The sequence below is a fragment of the Rattus norvegicus genome, chromosome 7, assembly GCF_036323735.1.
Source record: "Rattus norvegicus strain BN/NHsdMcwi chromosome 7, GRCr8, whole genome shotgun sequence".
NCBI lineage: Eukaryota > Metazoa > Chordata > Mammalia > Rodentia > Muridae > Rattus > Rattus norvegicus.
This window is the reverse complement of record NC_086025.1, coordinates 19,661,270-19,681,378: the sequence shown is the minus strand read 5'-3', so window position 1 is coordinate 19,681,378 and position 20,109 is coordinate 19,661,270. Positions and strand designations below refer to the sequence as shown.

Genomic DNA, 20,109 nt, shown 5'->3' with positions numbered 1-20,109 from the left:
TAACTGGTCAGCCAGTTCCCAGGAACTGCCTGTCCCTCCCTTCCCCCAGTGTTGTAAATACAGACATGTTTGGCTATGTCCAGCTTGTTACTTGTGTGATGGGGATTTGAACTCATGTTGTCATGCTCGCACAGAATGTGTTCTTATCACTGAGACACCTCACAGTCCTCTGCACTGCATTTCAGTTTCATTGATACAGTGTTTCTCAGTGGCTGCCCCATCTTACCTTGTGGAGGTGGCCTTGGCTGGGGCTGTCCGAGCAGAGGTCCTAGCTGGCCTTGCCCTGGAGATTTTGCAGATTTAGTCTGTGGACCCTAGAGTAAGAGAAGAGGAAGGAAGCCCCTGGCTACAGTAATTCTGGTAGGAGGCAAAGCCTTAGATACATCTTTATTTTAAAAATCACTGATGTAAAGTACACAATGCATGATTCTTCAGTGTACCTCCTGATAGGTTTTTAGGATAGCCACGGAAGATGCTGCAAATGCCTCCTGGCTCCTAGAAGCCCCTTGAGTTCAACTACTATTCCTGTGTGTATGAAGAGATGGGTTTCTGTGGGATAAGTAGGGGTTGGTGTTGGGGGAAAGATTTGAAACTTGCTTTCCCAGAAGGCTGACGATTGCTGGGTCGGGGGATGGGAAGCCTGAGACACAATAGTTTCTATTGTCCTGTGCACTGGGAACATAGGGCATCTGTGTGCCTGGATTCTTTCACACATCTCCATTCAGATCCAACATGGAGACAGAGAGATGAACATTGCCATCAATCAATCCAAAGATGATGGGACAGGAGTTTTCTTTCTAGGAGAGATGAGCAAGAAAGGGTCCCTGCAAGGCCCTTGCCAGCCTCTGTCCCCACCCCCTTCTCCTATAGGATGCCTGCCTGGGGTTATCTCAAGAAAACCTTACCCAAGGTCTCAGGGGGGAGGGCACCGAGGCCCCTGGCACCAGGAGTTGGCTCATCTTGGAAACAACAAGGTCAGCCATTAACTGCTTGTCCTCCTCCACATGTTCTCCAATCAGTGGCATTGAACTGTCCATGACCTGGTGTGGGGGAGGAGAGGAGGTTGAAGAACCCTGAAGTTGGCTTTTTATTTCTGGAGTGTTGACACTGCGCTCAAGGCAGAATGACCACTAGATGGCAATGTTCTCCATGCAACGCACCCAGCTGGGCACTTCCTGCTGTCTGGGCTCCCAGCAGACACGCAGTTCTCTCTAGTTCCTTGTGAAGGGCTCCCTGGATTCAGTTCCACTCAGCCTCCACACCCTGGAGTCCAGCAACGTGACCAGGGCTGGGGAGCACGTGTTGACCTTCTCTGTACTCTGGGGCGTCAGTCTCTGCCCCCTCATTTCCCACCCTCTCGTTTCCCACTCCACTGTCCTCCCAGAGCTGGGGCTGGCCCTCTCTCTTCTGGCCCAAGGTTAAAGATGTCCTCAGAGCTGGGAACTGGTGGGGGCTCAATTAGAACAACAACTAACAATTTGACACAGGCTGGAAGTGACCCAGGGTTAACAGAGAAGACAAAAGAGGAAAAACATTGTTCTGGGGGCTCCCAGCTGGACACAGACCTAAAATGAAACTCTCCTTGGGAACCAGGCTGTCCTTAAGGAAGAAGGGGCTGCATTTTGGGAAGTCACGTTGGCCCAGTCTACTTTTGTAGTAGATGGGGAAACTGAGGCGCAGAGGTGTGAGTCAGTGTGCCAGGTGATCACGAGGTACAGGCAGCTGATGGTCTTAAGGGGACATAAAGTCTTGGTGGACTTGGGACAGAGCTGTGTTTGTCACCTCTTTCCTCTACCGTTGGAATTCAGCCTTCCCCTGTCTGTCACCTGATTCACCCTGCCAAACCCTGGCCCTTCGCCCAGCTCTGGGGTAATCGGATATTCTTACTTCCAGACCCTGTACCTAGCTCTCTCTGCCCACTCCTCACCTGGCTAACTCCTCACTCAACACGAAACATCTAGTCCACCCTTCCTCCAGAAACCCTTCAGGACCACACCCGTTCCTAGGAGCCCCTCTGTGACCATGTCTTTGCTGAGCTCACTCAACTGACCCACTGGAGAGCTTAGTCCCAGAATTATCATAAAGTCAGAGTGGCCAGTGTCCTGGGGGAACTATGGGTGGGGGGAGGTCCTTGCAGTAAACTCTGTTTACCATGGGAAGGCCTTGACAGTACAGGGTCACTGAGCGCTGGTGCGATACGGGACACTATTCTAAGACCCAGGTATCGATGATGCCAGTGCTGTCACTTTGCAGGGCTGGGAATGTGACGACAGTGCTCACCTCGCATACCTGGGGCCTTGGCTTCCACCCCCAGCACCTATGATTCCAGCATTCAGGAGGCAGAGGCAAGGGCAACAAAAGTTCAAGGTCTTCCTACATATTGAATTTGAGGGTAGCCTGGGCTACACGGGGACCTATCTTAGAATGAGCCTTCAAGGCAGGTTCTACGATTACATGGTTTCCTCGTCAGGGCTGAGGAAACGGATGGAGAGTTCTATAGCTGCAGGGGCCTCCTAACCAAGCACCAGGCAGATGAGGCGGCCAGGGTTCCAGGCCTATGTTCTGCTATGGACTTGCTTAGGGGAAGTCTCTTGTCTTTTCTGGGTCTATTTTTGGTCGACCAAACTAAGGGTTCAGGCAGCTGCTAAGGCCCACTTGGCTGTGACTTTCAGGGGACCGTGAGTCACGCACCTGGAGTGCCTGAAAATTAAACTGGAGTGTGGGTATGGGTCCCAGAAAGGCTGTACACTGTCCCCAAATGGAGCTCTCTGGGGTCCCAGGCAGTCTCCAGCGGCAGTTACAAGAGTCTGTCCCCAGTGCTCCTGGGCTCCCAGCACCCTGCCAGTCTCTCCTCCAATCTTACCCATTGCCTTCTGCCCTGGATTGTTCCCCGCATTCTCTGTGGTGGAAAATGGCCGCTACAAGGAGCCTGAGGTCAAGTACTGGAATCTCCACGGTGGACACAGACAAAGGAAGTGGATATTCACTCTCCCCAGGGAAACATTTTTTCCCAGTGAGCAAGGTCATCCCCTGGGCCAGGTCAGAGAGGACGAGGTCCAGGGTGTTTCCCCTGAGCATCCTCACCAAATGTGTCACAAGCGCTGGGAGACAGTATTTTTGGATCTCTGTTTCCTTTTCCCCCTTACTGGGAAAAATACACTTCACATTCCCAGGAACAAGCTCCCTCTGTTCCTGACCCCACCCCAAAGTCCAAAGGAAAACAATTCTCTAATGTTTCTGAGGGAAAAAAACAAAAAAACAAATCTGAAAGCCATCTCTTTTTTTTTTTGTTTGTTTGTTTGTTTGTCTGAGGCTTTCTGGAACTTTTTTGAAAAAGTTGTTTTCTTGTGTTTAGAAGACCCAAACTGGCTTTTTTATTTGTTTGTTTTTAAATGTGAAGCATCTTCCATTCTTCCCTCCTTGAGTGTCCAGAGCTGGGGCATATGAGCATGGATGGCTTTTTGTGAAAGTGGAGAGATCTCAGTGACCAGAGCTCACAGGTATAGGTGTGTGTGTATGTATGTGTGCCTGTGTGTGTGTGTGCATGTGCCTGTGTGTGTATGTGTGTGTGCATGTGCCTGTGTGTGTATGTGTGTGTGTATGTGTGTGCATATGTGTGTGTGTGCGTGTGTGTGCATGTGTGTGTGCATGTGCCTGTGTGTGTGTATGTGTGTGTGCATGTGTGTGTGTGTGTGCATGTGCCTGTGTGTGTGTGTATGTGTGTGCGCATGTGCCTGTATGTTTGTGTGTGTGCATATGTGTGTGTGTGTGCATGTGTGTGCGCATGTGCGTGTGCATGTGCCTGTGAGTGTGCATGTGTGTGTGTGCATGTGCCTGTGCATGTGCATGTGTGTGTGTATGTGTGTGCGCATGTGCCTGTGTGTGTGTATGTGTGTGTGCATGTGCCTGTGTGTGTGCATATGTGTGTGTGTGTGCGCGAGCGCACGCATGCATGCCCAAACCAGATTCATGTCTACTGTCCTAGTGAGGAAGGAAGGGGATGCTGGGCGGTTTGACAGGCGCTACTGATGTCCCAGGTGAAGTGGTCCTTGACTCGCCTCTGTTCTAGTAACAGGCAGAAGGAATGTGGTTCCTGACTTGAGATGAGGATGGGGTCCTACACAGAGATGCCACTTACCTGGTAGAAACATTCAACTTTCCTGGTGAGTCAACCGGTGAGATTGTCTGTTGCCCTAGGCTCCCGGCCCCCACTGCCAAGGGAACCCCTCCCTGACCTGGAGTATGGTACACCTTCCTGCTGAGCCATACTCCCACCCACTCAGTTACCTGGTGCTGTTTGCCTGTTGGTTCCTAGGCAGCGGGGCAGACACAAGAGACTGGAGGACCGGCTGACTGCTTGTGGTCATCTCAGCCATGTGCCTCTCATTAGCTGCCCACACTCGTGGAGAGGCAGCTGCAGGGGAGGGGTGACCACAGGGCTCCCCTCACGTGTGTTGGCCTGGTGTCAGCTCATTCCCTGCTTCTGGGTTGAGGAGCTTAGCTTCATGGAAGGAGAGAGCTGAAAGGCCCGCGTGTGACTGGGGAGATAGGTAGCTGGGATTGGAGGGGAGCCCCTGAGGCCACAGGGGTGCTTCAGGGTAAAGCTGTGGAAGTGTTGGAGGCTGGGAACTAGAGAGGAAGCTCTGAGGAGGCTAGGAAAGGGTCATAGAGGGAAGAGGATACTGTGGGATGGAGAGATGTATGGGCTGCAGGAGGGTCTTGAGAGTGGTTCTGGGTCCCACTGCCCATCTGTGCCATCTCTTACAAGTCTGTCTCTTGTAGTTGCATCTGCCCTCCAGCCACACTCTGTACCACGGTGTCCATTTGCGTAACAATGCCCTGTCACCTGCACTTGCAGCCTGCAAATTCTGAATCTCCGGTGTTTAAGACCGTGTCTCAGAATTACCCAGAGCCTGGCCCAAGGGACCCCTCCTGGAGCCCATGCTTTTTTATTTGAAGGAACGTAAGGGTGGAGCCCTTGCTTGGTGGTAAGGGAAGTTACTGTCACTTGAACAATGAATACTGTGGCACAGAATACTGCGGACTCTTGGTCTGACAAGCTGGGAAAAAAAAAAAAAAAAAAAAAAACTGTGTCCCGAGTTCTAAACGGGAAGGCTTCCAGCTGTTGCTACAGCTGAGGTGGGTGCATGAAGCATGAGGTAGAGATCTCTGGGAGTATCTCACTGTGCCCTGAGCTACAGGTAGGCAGGTCAGGAGCCAGGACATGGCTGCCCTGCTGGGGTTCAGCTTGGTGTTTTTTTTTTCCCTGCTGGGGATGGTCTGGACTAGACCCTCTCGTTCCGCTCCTCACCTCAATGATATAATCTCTGCCATTCTTGCTGTGAACGGCCTTGACAGCACAGATGTCTAGGCCGCCGAACATTTCTGAGCAGCTGTCCACCCACAGCCTGTACCTGCAAAGACAGGACCGGTGGTGAGCGTGGGGTAAGGAGCAAGGACAGAGGGAGACAGGGGAGTGAAGGCAGGCCGAGGACGAGGTTCCGCTCAAGGTAAGAAACGGGGAGGAAGAGAGCTAGGATGGAGGAAAGAAAGCCTGAGTGCTGCCCCAGGACCTTGGCTCTGCAGCAATGGGAAGCTTGCCTTGCCCTCATGCAGGGCCATGCAGACACCCAGACACCAGACACCCCTGCAGCCCTTTTCCCTTGGGAAAGCTGCTGGAAGGGTTCTAAAAATCCCTCCCAGCTGCCCTCCCTGCTCAAAGTCCCAGCCAGACAAGAGCCTGGAGGGGGGACAAAGGGTCTCATTCTCCTGCAGCCTGAGGAGGGAGGGTGGGGAGTGGTGGGGGAGCCCCTTCAGACAGCTCCTGACTTGCCTAGGGGCCTGGCCTTCTGAACCAATCGCTTTTATTTCTGTTCCAGTGACTGACGGCTGCAGGGCCAGTTTGCTTTGCTGAGGACAGATCTGGACTGTAAACTTTGACCCCTCAACAAGGGATTGGTTGTATCTGGGGAGATCTTCTGGGCTCGCACTTGGCTTCCGCTTGGGGAGTGGATTTGGGAGTCACTGGGGACTTTGTGTCAGTGTCCCTGCTTCTCTCCACACTCTCTAGGGTCACACGGAACGTTCCAGCTCTCACATCTATTTGTGTGTTTGAACCATATGACGTGGAATGAGGAGAGCGCAGAGCTGGAGATTTCTAAGAACGCAGTCTTTGATCTTCTCCACCAGGGCTCACTGAGGCCTTGAGAGAGGATCTCTCATGAATGGTCACGTTCATCTAGAGCTCCCAGGACTAGAGCCCAGTCTAGTTCTCTCATCTAACCAGAGCCAGGAGCATGCTGGGAAGAGCAGGACGAAGGTCCCATATCCACTGGAATCCAACTGGGCGCCCTCGTGTGCCTGGCAGGCTAACTCCTCTTTCCTTCTAAGCTCACCACAGATTGATCAGAGGGGGAGGGGCTGAACTCATTTTTCCAGATGGAGAAGCTGAGGCTTGGACAGAGTAATAAACAACAGATTGGCTTCCAGTCCCAGATCCTGTCTGTGACCAGGTTGTCAGCAAAACACACATTCATTCCCTCTCTCTCTCTCTCTCTCTCTCTCTCTCTCTCTCTCTCTCTCCTCTCTCTCTCAGAGCCTGCCACAACATCACAACATGTGTTTGTTTTTACTTGTCATGGAGGACAAGTGTGTGTGTACACTCACGCACACACATGTAAATGTTGGGTAGGAGCACATGTGTGCATGCATGAGTATTAGGACTCGAAGCCAACCTTTGGTGCTGTTCCCCTGGAGCCTTCCACCTTGTTTTTTTGAGACAAGGTCTCCCCCTGAATGTGAGCTTTGCCACACACTGTACCCTGGCTGGCCAACAAGCCCTAGGATCCTCCTGTCTCTGCCTCCCCTATGCTGGGTCAGGGCTGCATGCTGCCGTACCTGTCTGGCTTTTTAAAATGTGGGATCTGGGAATCAAACTCATGCCCTTGTGCTCACGTGGGAAGGACCTTATGGTCTGATCTGTGATTGGGTGTTTACTAGTACTTCTTTAGTGATTTTGGGAGAGCCTCTCCCTCCAGATGCCTTGGTTTCTTTTATTTGATTCTTGTGCTTGGGAGACACCAAGATAATGAAGCCCAGGTACAAATAAACGGCTTCAGGACTCTGCCCTGTGTTACTGGGTGGTCGCTACCTATTCTTAGTTCTTCCTGTAAGACTCGGGGAACACGATGTGCTCAAGGAGCACAATGCCTGAGACACACTCATGAGTCAAGGTTCTTTCCGGAGAGATAGAAGAAGTCTAGACTAGGGACTGGAGGCAACAGGATTCCAGGGGCTGTTTTCAAATGATGAACATCCAGGCTGTCTGTGTGCATCCCCCCAGGGGTGGAAAACCCAGGGGCCAAACAGCATGAAGATCGCTCAGGAGTCAGGCTCCTCAACAAGCAGGAACCAAGGAGGGGCTGAGTCCTGATTGAGGGTCTCCAGGGACTTTGGGACTGTAGGAATTGGACTAGGTAGGTCTGTCCAGGCCATGAGCACAGCTCTTGACTACACTAGTATGCTAGGCTGAGCAGACCCTGTCCCGTGAAGGTTCCTTTTGGAGTTATCTATGTAGCTTAAGACTGAGCCAAACCACAGGATGGTAGCAACCTGGAGAGCTCCACAGTGATTTTCTCAAGCAATGGAGCAGGTAAGACTGACATTTTGGGACAGTCATGAAGAGGGCACTGGCTGTCCATGAAGGTTCCCTTAGGGAGGGGTGTGCCTGGCACTTGGCACAACCCCACAAGACTGGCTGGTACAAGAGAGTTCCAAGAAGATGCTGTAGCCCCCACCTAGGCTTGCTGGGAAGGACATACATCCACCCTGACAGGCACACGTCGGGAGTTCAGTTTTTCAGATGACACGTGGGCTTGTCTAGTACTGTCTTCATTGTCCAGTGGAAGAAGCACAGAATTGCCTGTTAACTTATCTAGAGGGGTCGGGGCACTCACCTTGGTTCTTCTGCCTTCCTGAGCTTACAGCCCCTGAACTGGCAGCTCCACAGGGGCTGGGCTGATGTCTCTTTTCACCACCACTGTCTCTCCAAGGCCCAGCTCTAAAACTATAGCCCACAGTGAGTGTGTATGACATAGTTGCAGAGATGAAACCGAAGCAAGCTCCTTTAGGTTCCCACTCATTCTTTAGGATGGAATTGTGGCGCCCTTCCTTCAGGGATCCTCCCTGGTCTCTATTTCCCAGAGTTTCACTGGGTGCCCCGTCTCCTTGTTCCTACTGCAAGTGTTCATGCGTCATGCTGTCCTGACTTTATTGTATCGGGCTACAATTTTCTCCTCCTTTACAGAAGATGGGAAAGACGGCTGTTCTTAACGTAGGAGGGGTAATTACTTTCCCTCCTCCTAAAGCCTTCTTAAGAAAAATAGCATTACATCCCTCCCTGAGAGTCAGAGGTAGGCCCCACTCCAACCTCCAGAGTAGAAACTTGATGTAGATTTAGTCCAACACAGCACTGTAAACTTCTCAGCTAGTGATTGGCTTAGGGATGATCACGTGACCCAAAGCCTGGCTAAGCAGCCAATAAGTTTCCATCCCAGGCTTCTTTTCCGTCGGACTCGATGGTGAGAGGGTGAGGCTTTAAGCCCGGTGATGCCATGCACTTCTGTTGGAGAAAGTGTGATCCGACATGGCCATGAAAGGAATGATTTCAATAGAGGGGTTGGGGATGGGGTCCTACGCCTCTCCTTAACACATGCCTCTTGAGCTTTCATCAACAAAAGCTAGTATGTCCCCAAAGCACGAACTAACGTCCTGTGTTCTGATGCGTGCAGCTGCGCCACAGCTCTTAGAGGCAGTATTCAGTGCCTTTTACCTTGCCCTCTTTACTTCTCAGCACATGCAGTAGGCACGGTTTACTGACCCTAGAGTGCATGCTCTGGCCACTACTACTGCTTGCTTGCAGGCAGTGTCCAGTGGGTTCTCTAGGGAAGGTATCTTTGACTGACATGGAGAGCAGGTGCCCAGCCGTTTCTCAACGGAAGAAGTCAAACATGGTAGTGCTTAAAGTGAGAAAGACCTATAGGTCCCCTAGCCACAACGTACCTTAAAGGACTCACAATTTAAGAGGAAATCAGCTTTTCCCTCTTCATAAGGTCTGAGGAAGGTCAATCTCCATTTTAATGATGTCTTAATCATTAACCGCTTTCTCCTAGATATCGGCTAACAATTGGCGACTGGTGAAGGCTATTTCTCTTACTGAGGCAGCAGGGCAGGGCCCAGAAGACTTGAACCCAAGACCTCAGTGTTCCACACTCACTTTTGGCACGTGGGACAAACCACATTATTTCTCTGAACTGCTACCGTCTGTAAATGTAATTTTGACAGCTACCCTGTCACTGATGCCGACTAGATAGGGAAGCAAGCTGGGGACACGGGGCAGAGGTTGAAGGGCCTCACCTGGAAGCTGGTGCATCTTTCCACACACTCTTTGTCTCTTACCTTTCCGTCATGGCCACCTGCTCCAGCATAGCAGAGCCTGTGTTGGCCTTCCAGTTTCCAGAGATGGAGGTTCTCCTGGGTTAGAACAAACCACACATCAAGGACATTATGGAGATCTTGACCACTAATCTGCTTCCCTTCTTGGCTCTTGTGGTTAGGAGATGTTGGTCCAAATATGTGGCCCAAATTATACATAGCATGTACTTTTATATCTGTATTCTGTCTTCTTTTTTTCCGTTCTGTAATTTCTATTAGTGCTGAGAGATTAATTTATTCCTGGATACTATGTATTATTGTTTTCTAAACCTTTTTTTAAATTTAAAGATTAAATTGTATTTATTAATTTTTTTGTTTATTTTATTTTCTGGGTCTGAGTGTTTTGTTTGTATGCTGTGTGCTATGTGTGTACCATGTGTGTGCCATGTGTGTGTCGTGTGCCATGTGTGTGTCGTGTGCCATGTGTGTGTCGTGTGCCATGTGTGTGCTATGTGTGTCATATGTGCCATGTGTGTGCTATGTGCACCATGTGTGTGCTGGGAACCAAAGCCTGGTCCTCTTCAAAACCAACAACATTTCTGTAACTGCTGAGCCATCTCTCCAGCCCCTAGATTAATATTTAAAAAGGCTTACACTCTGGGTAAAATGGCACAAACTTTGGTGCTGCATTGTAGCCAAACCAGATCCCACAAGCCCAGGCCTGACTTTTAGCATCTTGTGGTGCCATTGGGAGGTGAGGGAATCTTCAGCAAATAATGCCTGGGAATGAAAAGTTAGGTCTCTGGGGTCATGCCCTTGAAAGGACCCTGGTACTTCATGACTCTTCTTGGTTTCCTGGCTACCATGAGGCAAGCAGTCTCTATGAGTGTGTTACCACAGACCCAAAGCTATAGGGGCAAGAAACCATAGGCTGAAACTGTGAAACCTCTGAAACTGTGAGCTGAAATAAACCTTTCTTCCTTTTAAGTTGACTAGCTCAAGTACTTTGCTATAGTAGTGGAAAAATGACTAATATGCACGATCTCTTGTTTTTGAGGAGACCTAGGGCATTCTATCACATGATTCTGGAATTTTTAAAAGGTTTAAATGTAGGAAAAGTGGTCTTAGGGAGGAAGTGATCACTTTCCCATGGTGAAGAGTTTGGAAGGCTTTGTGACCTCTGCCTGCCTTGTCACCCCTCTCAGTTCCTTTTCTGGACTTTATTCTGCCTCAGACATGGCTGTCTTCTTCTTAGGGCTTGCCTGTGCACTGCGGCTGCCCTGATTTGAGCTCCACACCTCACTTTTGGCTCAGGCAGCCTTTGTTACCACCTTTGCCTTCCTAAGTCCTTGCTCATCTTTCAGCCTTCATTTGAATGGGGCTCCCTTATAGCCACACCGTCCTGGACTTTCATAGACTGCTCTGCCCTGCTTCCCTCCCCTCCCTTCCCTTCCTCTCTCCTCCCCTCCTCTCCTCTCTTCTCCCCCTAGTCTTCCCTCCTGTCCCTTCCTCTTTTCTCCTCTCTTTTCTTCTCCCCTTCCCTCCCCTCCCCAGCACTGTCCTCAGGAATGCTCATCTAACCTGCCCTCATAGAGGAGAAGCCCTATAAATGTATTTCCCTCCATCCCTTGAGGACACCATTCCAATAGAACTCAGCATGTAGTAGGTGTCTAATAGCTACAGACCAGGTAAGGGATGATGTGTGTAGGGGAGAACCCGGGCTACCTCTGGGCTCCTGTAAGCCGGCCCCTAATCGAGTGCTTTGTTTTGTAAGTGCCTTTGTCATGGTATCTCTTCACCAAAGTAGAACAGTAATCACATACAGTCCATCACCGAGAAAGGCCAAGGCAGGAGTTCCAGCGAGGATCTGGGGAGCAGGAGCTGACGCAGAGAGATCGTGGGGGAAAGCTGCCTGTTGGGTGGTTCTCTAGTTCATGTTCAATTACTTTTTTTTATATAGCCCAGGGCTACCTGCCCAGAGATGGCACCACCTACGTGAGGTTGGGTCCTTCTTCATCAGTTAGTAATGAAGAAAATGCCTCACGGCAATTCGATGGGGGCGGTTCCTCAACAGAGTGTCCTTCTTCTCGCAGGTGCCTAATGTTTGTGTCAAGCTGACAAAATGATGGCAGCAGTGCTCATAGGCTCAGCCTTCACCCTGGACACGGCTTAGTCTAAGGGGGCAAAGCTGCAGCCTCCTTGGGCTGCTCGCTTCCTGCCTTTACTAGCTTTGAACCAGAGGACCGGTGTGCTGAATGGCAATGGGTATGAGCTCCAGGGAAGCCCAAGGGATCTCAGGGTCACTGGATGTGGCTCCAGAACGTGTCCATTGAGACGTGCCTTAGCAACTGAACAGCATTTGGCGTCCTGCGTTAGAGGTGAAAGAAGGCAAGGACTGATGATCTCGGAGGTTCTAGCATGTTCTAGTAATTTACCATGGGCGGTGTCTCCCAGCTTCTAACTTCTTCCTTGGTAAAATGGGAACCACTGTAGACGGGGAAAGACCCTGGTGGGGTCCTGTGTGAGTGAGAGGAAATGTTCCCATCAGCCTCTAAGCACAAATGGGCTGTACTGTTTGTTGGTTTCAGTAGGAGGGGATAAGAAGGCATTGAAGCGCTGAAGTAGCAGCAGCTCAAGCCAGGCTGCTTTCCTTCCAAGAGGACGATGACTGGGAGAGCTGATACCTGAGGACTGCATCGGGCATCTGAGACAGGTGTCCAGGGGCTTCACAAGCATCAGCCTATGCCAGCCCCACACAACTGAAGGAGTGCTATCCCCTCTTAACGGCAGATGCCCTCAAACTACTCCACAAACCCTTAATTCATCATCAGAGGCCATGGAGCCCACTATACATGCACAGAAGGACCCTTGTTTTTGACTTGTTTTGAATGAGATGCAGCCAGTGGATGCAGGACAGTATGCGTGCAGATGCGGTCAGAGCAACTATTTGGACTATAATTACCTTTATTTTTCTGGACTGGTGTAACCGAACCACAAACTGTGTGGTTTATAAACAACAACCCATTTCTTTTAGTTCTGGAGGCTGGGAAGTCTAAGCTCAAGATGCCTGAAGATTCAGGTTTGGTGAGGACACATTCCCTGGTTCTCAGACTGGACCCTCTTACTGTATCTTACAGTCTTCTTACTGTAGTGGATGAAGCAAGGGGTCCTTCTGAGTCCCCCCCCCCACGAATGCTGCTTCAAACGTTAACTTATTATGGCCTAGAGTCATTGGAAAAAGGCATCTACATTGAGAGACTGACTAGGTCAGATGAGCCTGTGAGCATGTCTGTGGGATTGTCTGTGTTAATTGATGCAGGAGGGTCCAGCCCATGAGGATAGCACTGTTCCCTGGAGAGGTGTTCCTGGGTTGTATAAGAAAGCTAAAAGCACGGGTCTATTGGTCAGACAGCAGATAACAGTCGTGGTTTTTGCTTCAAGCTCCTGCTTCAGCTTCTGCACTGACTTCCCTCAGTGATAGAAAGGGAACTGAAATGCAATTTTTTTCTTCCCTTCAGTTGCTTTTGTTCAGAGTGTTTAATTCAGTAACACAATGGAATTAGAACAGTCATTGGATGCTTTCTAGAAGGTTCTACCCTGATGGCATAATCCCCTGTCTGAACTCTCTTCCTAAGATTGCTGCTTAAGAAGGGGCGGGTTTTCAACATGAATTTGGGGTGGGAGGGTATTTAAGACCAAATGTACAGCCTTGGAGGTGGAGGGGAAGCTTCTGGCCTGAACACCTTTGTACAAAGAGTGAAGACATTAAGACCGGAGGTCAACGATGCTTTCTATAAGCATGTACCGTGGATGGACCACCAGGCAGAGGCTGAAACTGTTCACACGGATGAGGGTCGAACAAATAGCCCAGTGAGTGATGGACGGGGGAAGCCAGCTTTTCCTTGGCTGGCATAGATGTATAGACAAGCAATCAGGAGAGGCAAAGGGAGCCATGTGGTACCGGATAAAAGTCCAGACAGCAGTGAGGCTCCATTTAGAGGAATATACATGCAGACGGATATATGGAGAAACGATTATGGATGCAAGCATACGAGTGGGCAAGTGTGCATATGTATGCCCTGGTTGTGTATGCTAAGAGAATCTAAAAGCAGTCACATCTCACTGGCAACCATCAGAAAGGGCCCGAGCCCAGAACAGGATGTGGGCCAGAGGGGGTTGAATGGCTATGTGCAGGGAGAACAGTCTCAGCCGAAGTGTGATATTGGTCCCATCCTTTGGATGTGGACCAACCGAGGGTCCAGGACTCTCTGTAGGCAGTGACAAATTGGAGCTGTCAGGCCAGAGGGTTCAGCCTGAAGAATGCAGCAATGAGGTAATCCCCTGAAAAGAAACTGGGGCAAGGTGACACCAATGTCAAATGCAAATTCTAGCTATTTAGGCGAGGAGGAGGAGGGAAATGATACCTCTGTGCTGCAGGAATGCACTGAAGCATCTCACGAGGATGAGCCCAGATAAGGGTGGGAGATCTGATGCTGGAGAATGGGAGAGGACAACTGAAAACAGTAACTGCCCTGGCCTGCCTCGGTGAGGGTTGGGGGGACGAGGGTGGTTGACTAACAGGATGCAGTAGAACGATCCCTTGAAAACTGGCTTTTATCTCTTTTCTGGAATTATATCATTCTCCACCAACTTCCAGTGTCCCAGGCAATTGTATAGTTGCAACCAACTACATGGATATCAAAGCTTAAAGTCACCCCCCTAGTCCAATGATGATGATGATGATGATGATGATGATGATGATGATGATGTTTATTTATTCATTTTGGTGTGTGTGTGTGTGTGTGTGTGTGTGTGTGTGTGTGTGTGTGTGTGTACACATGTGTATCTGTTTGGTCTGGAGGAAAACCTGGGGATTCATCCTTAGAATGCCATCTGTCTCCTTTGCAACAAGGTCTTTCATTGGAAAGTAAGGTCTTTCAGTGGAGGTAACCAGTTAGGATACATTGGCTGGTTAGGGAGCCCCAGAGAGCCTCCTGTCTGTTTATCTAGTGCATGGATTACAAAAGCCTAGGACTACACTTGTTATTTTTGTTTTGTTTTGCTTTGTGAGACAGGGCTTCACTATGTAACTCCAGCTCTGGAACTCACTAGGTAGACCAGGCTGGCTTCCAATTCCCAGGGATCTTCCTGGAATTAAAGGCCAAGATAACCATACTCACCCTCATACCTTGTATTTTTATGTAGGATCTGGGGACTGAACTCAGGTTCTTGTACTTGCAAATCAAGTACTTTATCCATTGAAATACCCAAGACCTATTTAAAATCCACACACACACACACACACACACACACACACACACACACACACAGGAGCACACATGTACAAGGGCACGTACATATGTGAGTATGGTAGCTAATTTGGGTGTTGTCCATCAGGAACTGTTGGCCCTGTTTTCTGAGATAGACTCTCTCACTGTGACCCAGGGATTAATTATGCTACCTTGGCTGGTCATTGAGCCCAGGATCCTCTGCAGGGCTGGGATTACAAGTGTGCACCATCATATCTTTTTGGGTGGGTGCTGGGAATCAAACTCTGGTCCTCATGCTTGCACTTTCCCATCTGAGCTATCTCCCCAGTCTCCACCTGGCCCTTACACAGAGTTGGATTTTCCTGATGGCCTCGGTAAAAAGCCGCGGCAAAGGACGCTTCCATGAAAAGGCACAGCACGAATAGGCATAGCTCTGACTGGGCAAATTTACAGACGTGGGCAACATCTTGGCTTGCCCACAGGGTTCTCAGGCAAGAGCCATGCTTCACGGAATCACATGGACAGACAGACTGTGCAGCTGTCCATGGCCAGTCATCGCAGCTTCCTGGTGTGGAGCGATGACCACAGTCAGTGTGGCATGAAGGTGACATGAATGGCTGTTGGTTCTCGCTGTTTCAAGTGGAACCAGCAACAACATCCCAATATGAGGGACAGACGCAGAGACCCAGAAGCAGGGAAGACCTCTGCAAGGGGGAGCCTTTCCACCTACTCTGGAGTCACATTGAAACTGATGGCCTCAGCCCCAGGGTAGCCCACCCTTGTTGACTCACACTGAAGCAGAGGCAGGGGACTGCCTTTGTCACGTGGCATTCATGTTCTCCCTTTAGAGGTAGCGTCTCCTCTTCCGCCGGGCAGAGATCTTGCTCAAGTTGCCTGTCTTTCTGCTGGGACTCACCATAGGGCTTTCCTGCCTCTCCCTAACCAAAGCGAGGGGCAGATCCCACTCTGAGATACACGCTGCAGAAGACTCTGGTGGGCCTTCACCTATTGGTCCATGACCATTGGCTGTCACTTCTGGCTCTGTACACCCCTGGGACTTCCCTGAATGCTTCTGCAGTCGGTAATGTGGTGGGATTTCAGTTTGTTTCTAGAAGTTTCTGATCACCTATGATTTTGTAACATTTTTTTTTTAAAAAGTAAAACATAACAGTCAGAGGTAGTTTCTGTTGCTTGCCACCAGAAAATTTGATGTGTCCTCCCAGTGAATTTTGTTGGTTCCAGAGACTAACAGATTGCTGTTCAATACACATATGAGGTCACACATTTTTCTCCATCACATAGAAAAACATGACTGATTGTTTTGCAAGGTACTCAAATAAACGAGTCTTTGATCTTACACTAATCTCTCTCTCTCTCTCTCTCTCTCTCTCTCTCTCTCTCTCTCCCCCTCCCTCTCCCTCTCTCTCTTCCTCCCCCACCTCACTACACACACACACACACACACACACACACACACACACACACACACACACACACACCCTTTTGTAGAGAGATCTATCCTGAGCTAAGTTGCAATAGAACCAGTGGTGAGGACAGAACAAAAGCAAGCTCCTCCCATCTTCCAGTCCAAGCTTGCTGACTCCTCCCACATCCCTGTCCCCGCCCACTGACTCCTCCCACCTTCCAGCCCTGGCTGCTGACTTACATGTATGCCTTGTAGTTGGATCCGATCTTCTGTATGCGGATGTCATACTTGGAGTCAATAAAGGCCTCCGTGGTGGCATAGGTTTTGGCCATGGCCACCACGCTGGTGATGTCCTGGTAGTCGTGCTGGTTTTCTACTTTGATCTGTGGGGTAAGGAGGAGATGTGAGTGCTGCTGTCCATCTAGTCTCCATTGTACATCTGCCCAGACCAGAACAGGGTACTCCAATCTGTCTTAGAGGAGTCACAGGAGGTGAATCATCCCACGGCCTACCTTCCCAAGGAACAGAAGAGGAAGGAACTGGTTCCAGCTGGGAAGGCAGGGGCCCTTTTGGGAATAGGTGAGTGACAGAGAAGTTTAGAATAATAAATACTTCCTTTTTGAGATGGGGTCTCTCTGTCTGTCTGTCTGTCTGTCTGTCTGTCTGTCTGTCTCTGTCTCTCTGTCTCTGTCTCTGTCTCTCTCTCTCTTTTTCTCTCTCTCTCTCTCTCAGCCTTGGAGCTGTGAATTCAAAGATCCCTCTGTTTTTGCCTCCTGAGTGCTGGATTGAAGGTGTGTACCACCATGCCCAGCCTATGAATATACATTCTGTGTGTGTGACTGATGACATGGGAGGGTTGTGGGGCAAACCATAAGGAATGTCAGAGCTTCTTGGGAAAGACATGGTTGTTGGGGGAAGGAAAATGGGTACAATGGTTTGGTGGAATCCTAGGATCCTAGGGAACAGTTCATGGAGGTTCTGCTGGCTCTCATCATGTGCTCAGATTTTGGAAGCCACAGGAAGAGAGATTATTATTCAAGTGTATAAGGGTTTGAATGGGAGAGTGTGGTGTGATAGACAACAAAGAAACTAGAAAGTATGTGTGTGTGTGTACCATGTTTACATGTATTTAGTGGATGCTACATGTATGGTATGTTTTTGAATGTTCATGTGATATATTTGCTGTATATATCTTGTGTTTATACCTGGTGCTACTGTGTGTATATAGTAATGTATGTTTGAATGGATGCTTGCTGGCTTTATAGTTCAGAAGCCTGAGGAGAATCTTGTCCTGTTTACTGGGTTGAGACCAGGGCCACAGGATAATGTTCTGAGGTAAAAAAGAGGTCTTAAGAAAGCTCCCAAGACCAAGGGGAGGGTACAAAATCAAGTCTCTATGGCAGCGATCTCAAGCAGATGCTGGATCTTAAAGTCCATGGACAACAAAGTGGAGTGACCCCTCCAGCTGGCCATGGGGACACTACTTGTCTTAAATGACACTCTTGCTTTTTTTTCTTATGTTGACAGTGGAGCATCTGACACTGGGCCAAAGGCAGGGAGAAATCCCAAGGGGAAGTCTGAGCGCAGGGACAGTGTGGCTGGAATTGGGACAAGTGTAGGGTGAACCCCAGGGTACCTTCTTTCCCATGTCCCCCGCTCTTCACATCTCAACTCTGATAACAGCATCCCTTCCATAGTGTGTCCATGCACAATCGCATCGACTTCACAGTGTACAAAGGACCCCTCAGGGGCAAGGCATGCAAGCTACACATTGTGGTCTTTCTCCAGAGGTGGTGACTGAGTTGTCTTTATCCAAAGTCAGTGCATCAGAGCACAGTGCCTACAAGAAAACCCCGACCCAGAGGCCCATCTCTGATACTAAGCAGCTCGCTCAGGTGCAGCCACAAGTGCAGACTTTACCATGAGGGTTGTAGGTAAGCAAGCCTTCTCTTTGTCCTTCGAGAGCCCAACCTCGCAGTAATGATGCTCAGACAGACACACGTTACAGAGCGAACAAGGTCGACCAGGAAGGAAGAGGTCCCTAGGTTCTATTCATTTTCCAGCTCACAGGACCCCTCTCTCCTTCCAGCTGTAGCAGAGGGAAGGGTGTGCCTTGTTCCTTTGTCTTGGGTCTCCTGAGGCTCTGACTGCCGGCTGTCCCCATGCCTTTTTTTTTTTTTTTTTCGGAGCTGGGGACCGAACCCAGGGCCTTGCGCTTCCTAGGCAAGCGCTCTACCGAGCTAAGTCCCCAGCCCCCCCATGCCTTTTAAGCTGAGGACCTGGTCTCCAAGATACAGATTCTTTGGTTCTAGTGTCCAAGTGGATGTGGTGAACTCTTTAAGCTCTAGTCAGTGAGAATGAAGTAGCTGTGGTGTGAGCCGCTCCTTGGTGGTCCCTGGAGGTTAGAGACCTTCATTTCCCCTTCCTTCTTTCTTATGGTTGTGATGTGGACACGGTAACTTGAGTAGCAGCGGCCATCTTGGGCAACGAGATAGGAGTCATATTTTTGGGATGGCTGAGTGGTAGCACGGAGGTCCATGTTACCCAATGTCCCCAGTGCTGTAACCTCCCCTCAGTATTTTGTACGTTTAGATTCGTGCAGGAAAGAACAATGCACTTCAACTCAGTTAAGTTTTGTTGTTTTGGTCTCTGTGAGATAAGCCGTACCACAGCGTCTTTGTCATTTATAGTCCAGTCTCAGTTATTGTGGATTATGAGGATGGGACGAGCCAACACAGGGTCTGCCGTCTGCTATGCGCACCCTGGCTTCTCACCGCTCTCTGTTTCTGTTAGCTTCTACTTTACGCTCATCTCTCAAGCCACAGTCTTCAGGTCTCACTCTCTTGGGTCACGTCGGAGCCACGTTGGCTTCCGTTTTACTTCTGTGGCCCGCTGCCAGGACAAGCTACCTGGAAAACTTGAAGTTGGAAGGGTAGGTTTATTTTGGCTCACAATTTGAGGGGACAGCCCCTTGGTGGAGGGAGCATGAGGTGGCCAATCACACCCCATGCACAGTCACTGAGCAGTTACGAATGCCATTGTTTCCCTCCTTCATATTCACCCTGGCAGGCAGGATGGGCCTTTACGCTTCGGCTAACCTAATCTAGGTAAGCCTCGTGGATGCGCCCAGCGGCTTGTCTCCAAGGTGATTCCAGATCCCGGCAATCAATAAAAGCCACCCGACCTCCTCAGTGGTGACTCCTGTAGAGCTCCTTGGGCTGCATCCTATTGTGGCTCTGGCTCATTTGGAATTGATAAACCTTTGACGTTTGGTTTACACACACACCCCTGTTTCCTTTTTGGTACCTCCCTCGCAGTTGGTATTGTCTGGCCTCCCTCCAGTGTCCTTTGAGTGGCATTAGGGCATCATTTTTAGCCAGTGCGTGGGCTCAGACGCAGGGGTTCAGAGTGATCAGAGTGAAAGAGAGAGCTCGCAGGGACAGCACAGCACAGCCGGGCTTCACACTAGGACAGCACAGCACAGCCGGGCTTCACACTAGAGGCTTCAGAAAGACTAGACCTTCTGCTCCGTGGCTTCTAGACCGCACAGTGTGCATGGTAGGCAGCCTTAGGGATGTCCAATGTTCATAGCACCCTTTCTCCATCTGTATTCTCTTTTGACATAGGGATCCTTGGCCACCAGAATAAACACAACGTTTTCCCTTTCCCCTAACACCTTATTGCAGCCATGTGATGACGTCTTGGCGCTTTGGTGTGATCAAAGAAGGGGAGTGAACTGCTGAGAGGGGCTGGGCTTTCCCCCTTGCTCTAGACCTTCTCCTGTTGCCTTCTGACTTGCACATTCTTGGCCCAGGGAGTGGCACTATTAGAAGGTGTGGCCTTGTTGGAGGAAGTGTGTCAAGGTGGGGTGGGCTGGGAGACACTTCTCCTAGCTGCCTGAGGATGGTCAGTCTGTTCCTGGCTTCCTTCAGATGACGATGTAGAACTCTCAGCTCCTCCTGCACCAGGCCTACCTGGATG

At 49.9% G+C, this 20,109-nt stretch overlaps 1 protein-coding gene and 1 long non-coding RNA gene across 6 annotated transcripts in view; one reads left to right on the top strand and one right to left on the bottom strand.

Annotated features, from left to right (window-relative positions):
• Nucleotides 1-20,109, bottom strand: part of Syn3 (synapsin III) — a 457,540-nt gene that overhangs the window by 20,193 nt on the left and 417,238 nt on the right. For all 5 annotated transcript variants that reach the window (XM_063263103.1, XM_063263102.1, XM_063263105.1 and 2 more), the window contains 5 exons: nt 16,369-16,511; nt 9,457-9,531; nt 5,312-5,414; nt 906-1,040; nt 227-314 (listed from right to left, as the gene is read on the bottom strand). In XM_063263103.1, the coding sequence (XP_063119173.1) occupies nt 227-314; nt 906-1,040; nt 5,312-5,414; nt 9,457-9,531; nt 16,369-16,511 (544 nt within the window). The remainder of the gene's footprint in view (nt 1-226; nt 315-905; nt 1,041-5,311; nt 5,415-9,456; nt 9,532-16,368; nt 16,512-20,109) is intronic.
• Nucleotides 7,084-9,799, top strand: LOC134479850 (uncharacterized). Its single transcript, XR_010053649.1, has 2 exons — nt 7,084-7,651; nt 9,171-9,799. It is a non-coding gene; the product is annotated as an uncharacterized LOC134479850 (long non-coding RNA).